The 13,169-nt window shown below is 45.6% G+C and overlaps 1 protein-coding gene across 5 annotated transcripts in view; it reads right to left on the bottom strand.

Annotated features, from left to right (window-relative positions):
• The window catches only part of LOC6729912 (RNA-binding protein 208), a 58,390-nt gene that overhangs the window by 12,125 nt on the left and 33,096 nt on the right, over positions 1–13,169 (bottom strand). For all 5 annotated transcript variants that reach the window (XM_016177690.3, XM_016177694.3, XM_016177693.3 and 2 more), the window contains 3 exons: positions 3,104–3,191; positions 614–689; positions 147–243 (listed from right to left, as the gene is read on the bottom strand). In XM_016177690.3, the coding sequence (XP_016036669.1) occupies positions 147–243; positions 614–689; positions 3,104–3,191 (261 nt within the window). The remainder of the gene's footprint in view (positions 1–146; positions 244–613; positions 690–3,103; positions 3,192–13,169) is intronic.

Below are 13,169 nucleotides of genomic sequence, written 5' to 3'. Positions count from 1 at the left end.
AGTTTCGGTTCGAGTTTGAGTTTCAGTTCGAGTACGGGTCCGGGTCCGGGTCCCAAGTCCGTAGTCGGTAGTCGAAAGTCCGGAGTGTACGCACACCGGAAACTTTGTTGGCCTGCCGACTGGAGTGACACTCATGATTTCCTTACCTTTACTCGCCGGCGGTTTCCGTGTGGCCCAATTCGTGCGAATTGAGCGGGAGCCAAGCCACTGGCCATTCATGGCCGTAATGGCGCTTTCGGCTTCCTGCGGGGCGATAATGAAGACAGAGACACGGTCAGAAGCAGAATCGGGGTAAGAAGGACACGGTGAAAAATATCACTTGAATAAAGTCATCTCAATCTCAAAGTTTCAAATTTAAGCGGTAATAAAAATAAATTGGTAAACTAAGAAGGATATGTAAAATAGTAAATAAATTATCTTTAAATTAGTTAGTAATGATTTTATAAATGAAAATCTTTTTGAGATATCTTCAGCATTATTCAAAATGTTATTTTTCGTAATATATAATTTTTTGATATTTTTGTCAGCGTGCATTGGCGAATTCAAAGAAAGAGCCTGCGCACGACTGCATAAATATGCACTTAAATATGCTAATGCCACTGGCGGCTCTTACCGATTTCTTGATGAAGGACACAAAGCCATAGCCCTTCGACTTCAAGGTTTGTGGATCGCGCACCACGCGACAGTCGCTGCAAGAAAATGAGAGAAAATAACACGAAATGTAAACATTAAAGTCCCGAACAGAGTTCACTAAGTCTTAAATATATATATTTCTGCACCCTCCTCTGCTTTTCAGCCAAACGGAAGTCCTGGCAAACTTTAAAATTTATGCAAATTCCTAATAAAGACATCTCTCGAGGACTCCGCCTGCGTCTTCGTCTGGCCGACGTGTTCAAATATTTCCGTTCGAGTACAAAATACAAATATATTCAGTCTGTGTTTGCCGGCGTGGGCGTGGAAGTGGGCGTGGCCCCTTGTAATTCGGAAATTAGAAATCTGACCTCATGCTGCAAACTTTTTATTTATCTTGCAGTTTGCGAAGGGAAGCTTTCGGATTTGAGCTGCCAAGAAGCCAGTACGGTCATCTTCTCATCGCTGGGCTTTAAGATAACGATAAAGTTTTTGATGAATTTCTGCCTTCCGAACCGTGATTTTCCCCCATCCCGATTCATCATTCCCTTATACCAAATCGAACTGCGCTCATTACAGTTGCTGGATAAAAGGACCTGCTCGTTTTGGTCACTTACACTAGTGACCCGGCACTTGTGCCAATTGGCCAACTTCCGACTCGGGGGCCCAAATTGATTTCCCCCAGCGGCTGTACGACTTCTCATTTGGACAATTGGGGCCTCGACACCGCACTAAAGCGGGCTGCCAGGAAACTTTGGCAATTACCCCCGGTCCGGCAGTTTACTTTTCATTTATGAAGCATAAACCACAGCGGCGGCGAAGTTAGCGACGCTGGCCGGCAACTTTTTTTTATGATTATTATAAGTAAAACGCCGAGCTAGCGAGAACCCGTCGGGCTTTTCGGCCAGGCTTTGACTTTGTTTTGGGCTTTGGCTTCTGGGGCTTGTTGCCAGGTCTTATTAAATATTCACACGCGCCGCGCATTTAACAAAACGAAACAAAATGCGCTGGGACCTCCGACGAAAAAAAAAAAAATATAATGCCAAAACCAGGCAACACCAAGCCGGGCAACAATGCCCCGAAAAAAAAAAAACAGAAAAACAAAGCCAAAAAAAAGGGCAAACAACGCCAGGCACGCATAAAAGTTTTGACAGCCGGAGAGGGGACATCTTGATCCTTGGGAGCCGCACGACCGAATCCCGGCGACTTTGTGCGTTAAGCGTTTTGACATGTTGGCTAGCAGATCGACTCGGCTCCCAAGGAAAAGCCATAAGAAATAAAGTTCTTTAAGCCGGTCCCATACCAACCCAGGCTCTCTACCTCACCATCTATCACCCAACCTGCAACATCCTTCGAAGATAATCAGCTGGCGATGTGGGATGGGTTTTCGGGGAGTATCGGCGATAATGATGTCAGCGATAGCTATCACAAAGGTGCCAAACGATTGTTCAATGGGACTGAAATGCGTAGCCATCGATACGGTTGTCAACAGGCAGTGATTGGGAGTGGTATCGCTTTTCTATTCCTGACTGAGGTTAACTTGTAAATGTGTTTTATTTGTTCTATTTAAAGGTGCCTAAGAGTAGGGAATAAGCGTGCTTACTCGGAATTCTGAATTGGAATTATATGATACTTTTAAACACTTCCCTAAATTTCATATTTAAGTGAGTGAAACACAACACTGTCAACTTTGATGAAAGACATGACCAGCTCATTAGCGAATCAGAGAACCCTTTAACCCAATCAGGCCAGAGTCATTAGAATGATTTTCAAATTATTAAAATTTAAATTGGCCATCGGCCGGAAGATGAGCAGAGCAGATTTGCTGATAGATTGGCTGACTGAATCCTCCGTTTCGCGGTTCAAACAAGCGGCAAATCCGAAAATCAAATACTTTGGCGTAATTTTTGATAAGCCGCCGCAGGGCCTCTTTTTGTGGATGGAAGAGGCAGGAGGTGGAGGCAGTGGAGGAGCCGCTCCTCCCAGGAGACGGACTAACATTTTGACTCGAAACTTTGCGATTAAACAGAAGTTAATTAAGCCAAGTTTTTGATGCTGTCGTTGCCACGGGAGAGGAGGTGGCTCGCGGGTGGTAAGTGGTTGTGGGTGGCTAGTGACTTTGCCTTTTCATGCCGAAAAATAGCAACTTAAATATTTGAATGCCCCCGACTTTTTGCCTCACCCTCCCTCGCCACGGGCTCCTCGAGGCGACACTTACAGACAGCGAAAAGAGTTTGGCCAAAGTGGCATTTGCATAAATTCATTTTTTGCCGTTCAGTTATGAATTTTTTATGGAGTAGCGAGTTGCGAGCCTCCTCCACACGCGCCTGCCAATAATCAGAGAATGTGTGACAGGAAAATTGTCGCAAAAAAAGGGGGAAAAGGCGAAATAAAAGCTGCAGAATTTTGGAAAATGGGAAAAAGGCAATTCCGAGTTAACTGGCAAATGGAAAATTTGCATTTTAATACTTACGAGATTTCGCCGAATGGTGTGAATGCTTCGCGCAATTGCTGAGTTTCAATTTCTGAGCTCAAGTCGCCGACAAAGATGTGGAATTGTTCTGCAAAAAAAGAGCGGGAGAGTGTCAAGTTGAGTATCGGTTTTTTTGCAGATTTTCACAGATTTTCACTGGGACTTTTGAGGAAAGGGTTGATGCCGCTGGCGCATCGTGAATCGCACAAAATATGCGCCAGATAAAAACGCAAATCAAAAGAGAAACCCAAGTCATGCGCTTTTATTTCGCAATTTATTGCCAACGCTGACGTTGTGCTTTAATGCATATTCATAAAAAAGTGCGCAAAAACTCTAAGAAGCAGAACTTTCTCATATATAATTTTATGCTGCATAAGCAGAGATAAGTTAATTGAAATCACAAAGGAGCCGCGCAGATTGATGGGTTCAAATGGCTGGGCGAAGGCGATGACAAAAGTTCCCGAGTCCCCAACCACCCACACTGTATTAGTTTATCAGATACGTCGCGGAAAACTTTGCCCACTGTGTATCTCTTCTTCTGCTGCCACGCCCACTCGCCCCCTGAAGAACGTCCCCATTAATACTAATTAACCCATTCATCTAAGTAAACTTTCCACGCTCGAATCTTCTGGCCCCATCATCAGGCCAAACATCGTGTACACATGCACAAACTCAAAGCCATTCGCTGTCATGCAGGCTGCACAAACACAAGTGCAGTGGGTGGTGCGACCAACCACCCATCTGCCAGCCAACCCACCTATCTCTGCACCGCAAAACACTATAAGAGCTTGAGGATCTAACAGACAAGAAACTTTGAGCATTGAACAACTTTCTGCAATCTTAACTCTCGGAAAAGATTATACTTTTTCAAGCAGACTGCATGTATTAATTCAAATAATATATATGTCAATGAATTTAAATTCTTCTTAACCGCTAATATATATATATATTGGGAATTTCTATTGCTATCAAATGCACGAGCAGATATTTCCGAGTGTACGCTTATACAATAAGAAGCTCACATGCAAAGCAAACACACCCACACTAGCACAAATCGCAATCATTTATTATTATTTTTGTGTGCTTTGTCTCTTTGGCACAGAAAAAAGTCGCGAGTGCGAAGGAAAGTAGGCGAATGGCAAATCCAAGTGGGCTGGCATCTGGGTGGCTTAGTTAGTCCTGGTGGTTCTGCTGGTGCTCGTTGTCGCTGCCATTGCCGTTGTCCTTCGTGCGCTCTTGTGTCAGCTCAGTTCGCTTGAGCCCAGCTCAGCGCTCAGCAGCGAGACTCATAGCCAAGACTTGGCGAAAGCAAAGGCAGTGCCATCGCAGCGACGCACGTGGGGTGGTAATGGGTTAAGGGCCAATGCAACGGGTATTTTTTTTTTCGGGGGTCAACCCAACAACGCCCCTTCCCATTCGCACAAACAAACACAAACACACAGTGAATTCTTACCCTAAATAATTAGCACTATTCAGCTGGGGCCCACTGACGACTGCGACGACGACAACATTCGAGGCTGACAACGCCGCTGGGCGTGGCCCAGACCCTCCCATCACCCACTGCCCACCACCCTACGGCCTTGTCTGCTGCACGTGCAGAAATTAACATTTCCGGTAATTTTGCGAAAATGAAAAGCAAAGCGAAAAATTAACGGCAACGTCGTCGTCGCGGCCGCAGCGAAGGCAAAATGCGAAATGCGGAAAGCTTTTGTGTTAAATAAATATTAAAAGGAATTTCCCAGAGCCAGCGGAACTGATGGTGAAACGTTAAGGCGCGGGATCCTGGGCGGGCTGAATAAGTAGATTCGTTCTGACTGCGGCCTGTTGGCCTTTTAAAAACACAAACCAAACGAGTAAATCTCTGCGTGTTCACGTGTACAAATATACCAAGGGAGGGAAACACTGCGAGAAATAAGCAAAACTCTGTTTGATTTTATAAAATATTAGAAGAAATTAGATGAATTAAACAAAAAATGAGTTCATTGGAAAGTTCATTGTTCATCTTGAAACATTTTAAAGTAATACCTTATGATAAAAGGTTTTTCCCGCAGTGCCTGCGTTTGTGTGTACGTGGCCACTTTTTATTTAATTGGAAATTGCGTATACGCCACCGTTAATGAGCCCATTGTAATCGCAGTGGCGGAGCCGAGCGCGGCTTAGTACATTGAGGCGGCTTGACTCGGCTCGAGTAGTTGGGGTTATTGTAAATCAATCGTGGGGGCTCGTTCCGGCGGCTCTCGCGTTATTGCTTTCGCCCCTTTGCGCACTTGGCTGGCTCAAAGGTGAAATGCTTTCGCCTGGTTGGCCAAAAAGGCGAAAAACACCGGCACGCAACTTGCCAAGTGTACGTGGCGTAACTCTCGCCCGTATGTGTGCGAGACAGACAAACGAGGCAGCCACTAATTGCAGTCAAAGGCCGCTTTAAATTTGCACTGAGCCGCGGGCTCGATTGGCAGTTCTTGCCCCCGCTGCCACGCCCCCTCCCCACCAGCTGTCAGCCGCCTTCGGTGTCAGCATGTCAAGCGCGATGGCAGCTTTTCATTTCTTTCGCCCGCTTCCGCCGCCTCAGCTCGGCTCGGCTCGTTTGCTGATTAAAACGGTGCGTATGTAATGAGTTAATTAAGTTTTTGCCATCGTTACAGTCGCCCACTGTCGTTGTCGTTGCCGTTGTCGTTGTCTTTCACACACGTGCCCATAAATTAATCATAAATCCTTGCTAGCTGCACGGCAGTTACAAGTGTTTTGTATATTTGCCGAGGACGCACCTGTCCCTTTCCGTTCACCTGGCCTCCTGGCCTCCTGGCTTCCTGCCTTGCTTCACCTATCAACCTCCCTGACTTTCAGGGCGAGAGCGTTAACATCGTCGTGAGCCAGGTGATTCAGCTGGCGGGGATTGTGAGTCGCCTGTGGACTAAGTGTGTCAGCAGTGCCTCCTGCCACACCTCCTTTTACCATTTGATTAAAGACGGAAGCTACTCAGGGCGTACACCAGCGTCCATGTGTGTGAGGCATTGGAACACTGATAAAAATCATATACAAATTCGTTTCATATGCTTCCCCAGAAAGCCAATTATTAGGCGGATGAACATGTATAGCTGGGATAAGTGGTTACAATCATTACATGATTTTGTGAACAGAGCTTGTATTTATTTCTCCCAGTGCACAACTATCCACTCTTACTTGTCTTGCTTGCTTCGGCTGGCTCCTGTTTTGTTGGCTTTAGTTGTTGTAAATTTTATGTTATCCGCTTTCATTGTTTGTATGCCTTTATTTATGTTACCCACTGCCTGCTGCCTTGCTTTACTGATTTGCCGTTGTTATTTATGCGTTTGTGCTAAACCTTATTTCCTGTTTGTCTTACATAAGCTGCAGCGCTTAATTACACGCAACCCCATCGAGGACACGATTCCGGGCAGGATGTGGATGGCTGGTTGATCAGCCCCCAGGGAGCGAGTTTCTGCCCACGGCCTTGCCAAGATGTATGTGTCCCAGTCGCATCGATCCGTGGGCCCTAATGTTTTATTGACCGGCCCGACAATCTCATTTCGCAATTCACTTTGTAAGCGACCACACGGCGTATGCGTAATGGCAATTATGAACTGGCCCAAACTAAGTGGGCAGTGCATTAAAGCTAAAAGCGTTTAGCCGGCGGTCAAAAAACCACCAGCTGACCGACTGCGCACTGATACCGTCCCGCTGTGACAGTGAAAGCCCCAAACAAGCAAAACAATTTGACGCCAACAACCGCAAAACGTGCTGGCCGCCCCAGCATCCATCCACATTCAGATACATATGAACCCAACCCGGATACCCGGATACCCGCCCACCCGGATACCCTGAGCCCGCCCACAACTTAACCCAAAAATTGATGAATATGTAAGCAAATACGGGGCCCAACACGCAGCGGGTTCCCACTGCCATGTATACATATATAAAAAAAAGGATCAAAGTCCTGAGGCGCGTTAATTTTCCCAGACGTCAGCAGGAAAAGTTAGGGCTGCCCTTCCCCTTCCCCTTCCCCATCTTCGTCCTCGTCCTGTGAATATGAACCATGGTAGGCCCACAAATTATATTGAAATGTTAATAATCCAGTTGCTTAGACGTGCTGTGCCATCCCGGGATGTCCGAAAAGGACAACTCAACTGTGAAAGGATATTTACATGGAGATTTGTATGCCGCTGACTTATGACTTTGATCAAGGCCGTCCCCTAAAACCCAATCAATGGGATCCCGGCCGCATTTATGTGCTCTCGAGAGTCACTTATGCCCACAATTTGGCACTGCGGTTATCTTGGGACTGCCTAAGTCCTGATAAGTATACATATACACGGCCATTTGTATGGGTGGCTCGGCAAATCTTTAAATTAAATTTGCTTTGGGGGGCAAATCAGGGCGCATTATAAAGTATAATGTGCTTTTAATTTCATTCATTTGCATGAAATGCGAGCAAAGAAAGCAGCCAGTGGACCCTGGCCTGCTGCTAAGTGGAACTAAAAAATCTAATTAGCGTCGGCCACTGCACGAGTCGACTTAAAGCAAACTTTGTGCTTTAATTTCATCTTGATTACGTCCTCGCGCTGCAGCTGCAACGCCTGTTTGTGCAGCAAACTCGCAACTGAAAGCTACCAACTCGAAAGCCAATCAACTTGACTCGCTAATGAAACGCCAGTCACTTTAAGGATTCCAAACTCCCAGCCCGCTGTCTCTTTGATGCCATTAGACGCCGTTGCCGCCTCGCCAATGATAATGCTGATTTTTAATGCTGATTACCACAAGCTGCCAGGCCGCAATCCTTTGCCACCTTTTTGTGCCCATTCTACCCACGAATCTTTGATAACCGAGCTCTCCGAGTCAGCATCATTTCCGCAAGTGTGCGTGGCATTTAAGTTGCCACTTAAATGAGCCCCAGTCGTTTGTATTGTGTAAGTGCACTGAGAAAATACAAGTGCAAAATTTACATAATAAATATGATAACTATTGCGTTGTGAATGATATTTTCAGATAGCTTAGCTAGATTTTTAGCTTCGTCTTAAGTTGTTTAAAAAGATTCCTTTAAGTATTTCTCTCTGTGTAATTCAGGTGGCCCCATCCTTGGCTTGGAAAAAAAGGAGAGTGGGTGGTGCAGCCTCATCAAGTTGTCGCGTCGCGCAGATCAAATGAAAATTTCATTGTGTTGTGACTCGCTTTTCCTGTCTTTGTGTCTGTGTTTTCGCGGGTGCTGAGAAAATTTGCGCGGAAATTCGCCACCTTTTCATGTTTTCGTGACTGGCTTTGGAAACTTTTGGGAGCAGTGCACTACAGTCGTATTGTTGTTTGTGTTGCCACCGGCGGCGGCGTCTTCTGCGCTCGTCTAACGTGTAAAACAATGACTCATTAAGACTCATCTAAATTCTAATGAGATTCAGTAACTATTAAAAACAAAACATGACAGAAGCGAAGGCAAACGCAAATGCGGCAAAAGGGTTGCTGCCCCCGGGGCCACAAAAACCCCAGCCCAGCCCCACTCAATCCCTCCCAACCACCGGCGTCATCAGCAAGCCCGGCAATTCCCGACTCTTATCAGGACCTCAACTCAAGTCCTTTTTAGTGCTGACTCTGCGAGTGCTCGACTTTAAGTGCCGACCGAAACTTAAATCATTTGTATGCGACTCAAGCGCCCGGCCTTTAAGCAAATGTCAATAATTTGATTTAAATGTGGCAGGGTCCCACATTCCGTTTGCAGATCGCGTGCAAAATTCGCATTTAAATGCCAGTAGCCTACAGCCTACTGCCTACTACGGGTATTTTTCCGATTTTCCAACTTCATGGGGTTGACAATCGTGTGGGGCGACAATGCAGCAGCAGCGCTCGGAAAACCGGAGACGACAACGAATTTGCGTAGCCAGGAATCGAAAAAAGGCAGGACGGGCCAAGAAATGCAGCAAGGTTGAGTCTAAAGTCCGTAGTCCTGAGTGCCGAGTGCCAAGAACATGTTGCCTTATAACTTGGAAATCTCACACACAGAGCCACTGCGAAATGGAAATTGCGTGTGTTCCGGCCTAGAAACAACAAAAGCAGCTCTGGCCGAAACAAAACAAACTTGGCTTAAAGAATCCAGGCAGTACACAGCAAGGAAATTTGGCAGCTTGCTAAACAGCTGAAGGTTACCATCTTATCAGATAATATTTTAAGAAGTATTGTAACAAAATGTGTAAATAATCATTTGTCAATTGATTATATCATTAGGAGATTTCATTTAAAGTGATATCATTTCCCAAATCATCTATGTTTGATATTGTTTGATTTCAAGCTTCAAAATAAACTTCACTCTTTTTATAAATATTTGAAATAATTTTTGTCCGTGCTGTTTGGTAGCCCATGTGTTTGCATTTGGGTCCGGGTTAGTTATATCCCACGCACACAAACGCACTGCATGGTTGTAGACAACATCCCCGCCAGCCACCCCCGGTGAACATTTAACGCTGCTGTAAGCGTTTGTCAAAGGGGGTGGAACGGGTTGGGTTGGGCTGCGTTGGGATTGGGCGCAGGGGGATGGAAACAAACCAAACCAGCACCCGGAAAATGTATCTGTCGTCGTTGGTAGCACATGTTAGAGGTAAACGCGTCGCTGGCGGGGGTACAGTGGGAGCAGCCCCGTGTGCCAATCTGCATATTTGTCGGGCGCCACGAAATGTAAAGCAAGTAAAAACCTGGGTCAAATTGCGGTTACCGTTTTTATTTTCCGCCGTTACCGGTCTTTCGTCTCTCTTCCGCTTTCATTACACTTGGCCAGTTCCAATTTTTGTTTGTGCTGTGGGCGGTTGTATACGGTAGGTGTTGATATATCCACACTTACGGGGCATTTCCCTTTATTTCGTAGTGTCACTCGTTAGGCACCCGAATCGCTGTCGTGGTTATAGTATCGTAATAGTGGCAGTGATACTCCTTTTTTCCCCAGCTCCAACATGACTTGTACATATGGGTTAGGCTGGAATAGGATGGGATGGTAGCGTACCCTACGAATCGGGTTCTCTGGGCGTTGGAGTGTTAATTGTAAAGTGTATGTGGTTCTGTTCTGGAAAAACTGGGCAAGTGACTTCATTTAGTCTCGCACGTTTGCAGTTAATTAATCTGGCCGAAAGGTGTTGAAGTGGGTGCCAAATGAGATCATTTCAAGGGGTGGCCATATAAATAAATTAATGCATAATAACCATGAACTTCAGTTTCATTATATTAAAATTATTAAAAAGGTGAAAGGTTAAAAAGGTGAAAGGTGTAGTATTACTTTAAATTCTGGCTTAAATCACAGCGATGTTGATGCATTTCCCTTGTTTAAAAAAAAAAAACAAAAAATGCATCACAGACGGTTTGCACAAGACGACGAACTGGAAATTCAAAAATCGTCGCTGAATGAAATGTTGAAATTGCACAACCCGCGTCTAGCATTTGGCTAACACATACATGGAAAAGCGGCCGGCAAGCTGACCGACACCCCTTCCCCTTTCCATACTCCACCCCTCACTCACAGACTCTTACCAACCTTGTTACCTTTTTTTTAGAACGCTGCGCAGCTGCTGCACTTTATTTCAGTCACTTGCTTTCCATTTTTTTCCCAAAACTCCCGCTCTTTTTTTGTTGGCCACGAGTGGCTTGTTTTTGCCATGTTCCCCCCTTTTTTCACTGTGCACACTGTGTGTGTGTGTGTGCTTGGGCGCTTTCTGTGGAGCCCGCTTTTGTGTGCAAGTGCGGTCATTTAATTTCGATTTGTGTTTTAGATTGTTTTGCGTTGCATTTGTTGATTTTTGCCATTTAAATAGAAATTTTTATTTTCTACACGTTCCCATGGCCGTGGCCCCCAGTTTTGGATTTGGATGGCCGGCTGCAGCCGTCGCCAGTTGGCCAGTTTTTTGTGCCTGTGTTGTTTTGGCCCGACGTATTCCATCTTTTTTTTTTTTTTTTTTTTTGAGCTCTTTCTTTTTTTTATTAACGCATGTCCATGGGGCATTGCCAACGCGGACCAGCGCCGAGCAAATTGGATTTCTTTTTTCGGACATTTGAAACTGACGAACGCCGACCGGGGACCACGGATGTGCGGCATCAGCAGGGACCTAGCTCAAAATATATGCAGCTACCATGCTGTCGCAGCCTCCTAACCGTCCAAACGGCCAACCACCCAAACAGGCAGCACCACCCATCCTGCACCACCGTTTCTATTAGCTACGCGCATTCATAAGAGCGGAAATTTAATCTATGCCACAGTCGCGTTCATTTGCCCACTTCTTTTTTCGATCTCGCTCTGTTTCGCTTTTGTCAATTTAAAGCTGCCGGCAAATGCTATCAACTCGCAATGTTCGTTAAATATTTAAATTGGCGCAGAACTAATGAAATAAAACCAATGCGCGAGCGATGTCAGAGCGATTCCCAAGTGGCTTCAGTTGGTTAAATTTGTGCCGGCTGCTTGGTTCGTTGGTTGACTGGGTTCGGTTTCGTTTGGTTTGGTTTAGAGGTCTTTAATGTCCCTGGGGAGTCAGTGGGTTAAGGGGTGGAATTTAAACATATCCCAGTTGGGAGTGGGTCATGTTAGATGGCTAATAGGGGGGATTACTCAGTCGCAGCGGTGAGGATTTTAAAATGAACAAGTTAGACAGAATATGAATCGAACGAATTTTAAATAAATAATGTGTATTTAATGTAAAAATTGATTTTTCGATAATTTATATACTAGGCACTTAAAGCATTTTATTATTGTTCTCTAGTCTTGCTATCTTGCAATGCTTAATTCCCAAATTAGCGCAGACTTCTTGCAGTGTAGGCTGGGGGTGTTCCAGGCTCGGCATTCAACTCACGTAGCATCTTGCTTTAAATGCTTAAATAGAAGCAATGCCAGCCGAAAATCAACAATAACAAACGAGCCACAATCCGGCTGGCACATCGCACTCTCGCACACGCAGGCCAAAAATTGGCATAAATAAGTAAAAGCGGCAACAGCGCCAAAGTCAACTTAGACGTCGCCATATTGCGCATACGACGCGTGTGCCCGTGTGAGTGTGTGTGTGTGTTGGTGAGTTTGAGGGCAGTCCTCTCCCTGCCCACGTGTGTGTGAGTCCTGTTTGTGTATTTGCTCAACTGCTGTACCCAAAGCGCACTTGAGTGTGTATCATCATCAACATCAGCTGCTCTTCAGCCACCCAAGCCAAACCAAGCCAAACCGACGACCAGAAGCAGAGGCAAAAACCCGGACCAAGTTGAAGTTGCCGACTCCGGCGGCAGCACTAAAGATACAATGCTGCAGATACAGCCAGAAGAGTCGTGCCCCACAGGACACTCCCCCCTGCATTCTGTGGCCACTACACTGACAGTATCTTTGGATGCTTAACAACATTACAAGCTGACTTATGAAAAAGGGGGTGCGTTCGGGCGAGTCCCCTGCAATTTGACTTGACTTTTACGTATCGTCAAGTACTTTTCTGGTTTTGCCCACTCGGGGGACATTTGTCAGTCGAGAGACGAATTTAATTTCTGCCATTTTCCGAGCGATGTCTGCGCTCAGATATGCATTGCAATGAAAGTCATACTCGACATGTATGTATGACGAGACGAGATATCCAGATACCGGATTCCGGATTCCAGTGGGTCGTGGTCGGTAGGTCGGTCTAGTCCGGTTGTCTGGCCAAACGGCAAAACTCGTTTTTAATATTCAGACTGCAGTGGGCGCACACAGCGTATGCGTTATATTATTACAACTGCAGCAGAAGCTTCAAATGAAACTATTTTCTGGCCCTCTTTTGTGGGCGTGTGGCCCACACTGAATTCATTTCGCATTTAAATTGCTGTTCAGAGAGCAATTAGCCGAAATTATTGCTGCTACGTGTGCATCGTCACTTGGCAAGCCCAAATTAGTGGAGCCCAGGCCACCATGGCGAATGCTTAATGCGAGGCTAAAGGGAAAAATTGGGGGAAAAAACAGAAAACTGCTGATTTGCGGTTTGCCAATACCCAAACGATGCGAGTTCCGCAACCACAACGAAATTCCCAATAATTTACCAAAGAAAAAAAGTCAGTAAGATGGCAGAATTATGCCAAAACA

This window comes from Drosophila simulans, chromosome 3R (assembly GCF_016746395.2).
Source record: "Drosophila simulans strain w501 chromosome 3R, Prin_Dsim_3.1, whole genome shotgun sequence".
Taxonomy (NCBI): Eukaryota; Metazoa; Arthropoda; class Insecta; order Diptera; family Drosophilidae; genus Drosophila; species Drosophila simulans.
This window is presented reverse-complemented; position numbering and strand designations above follow the sequence as displayed.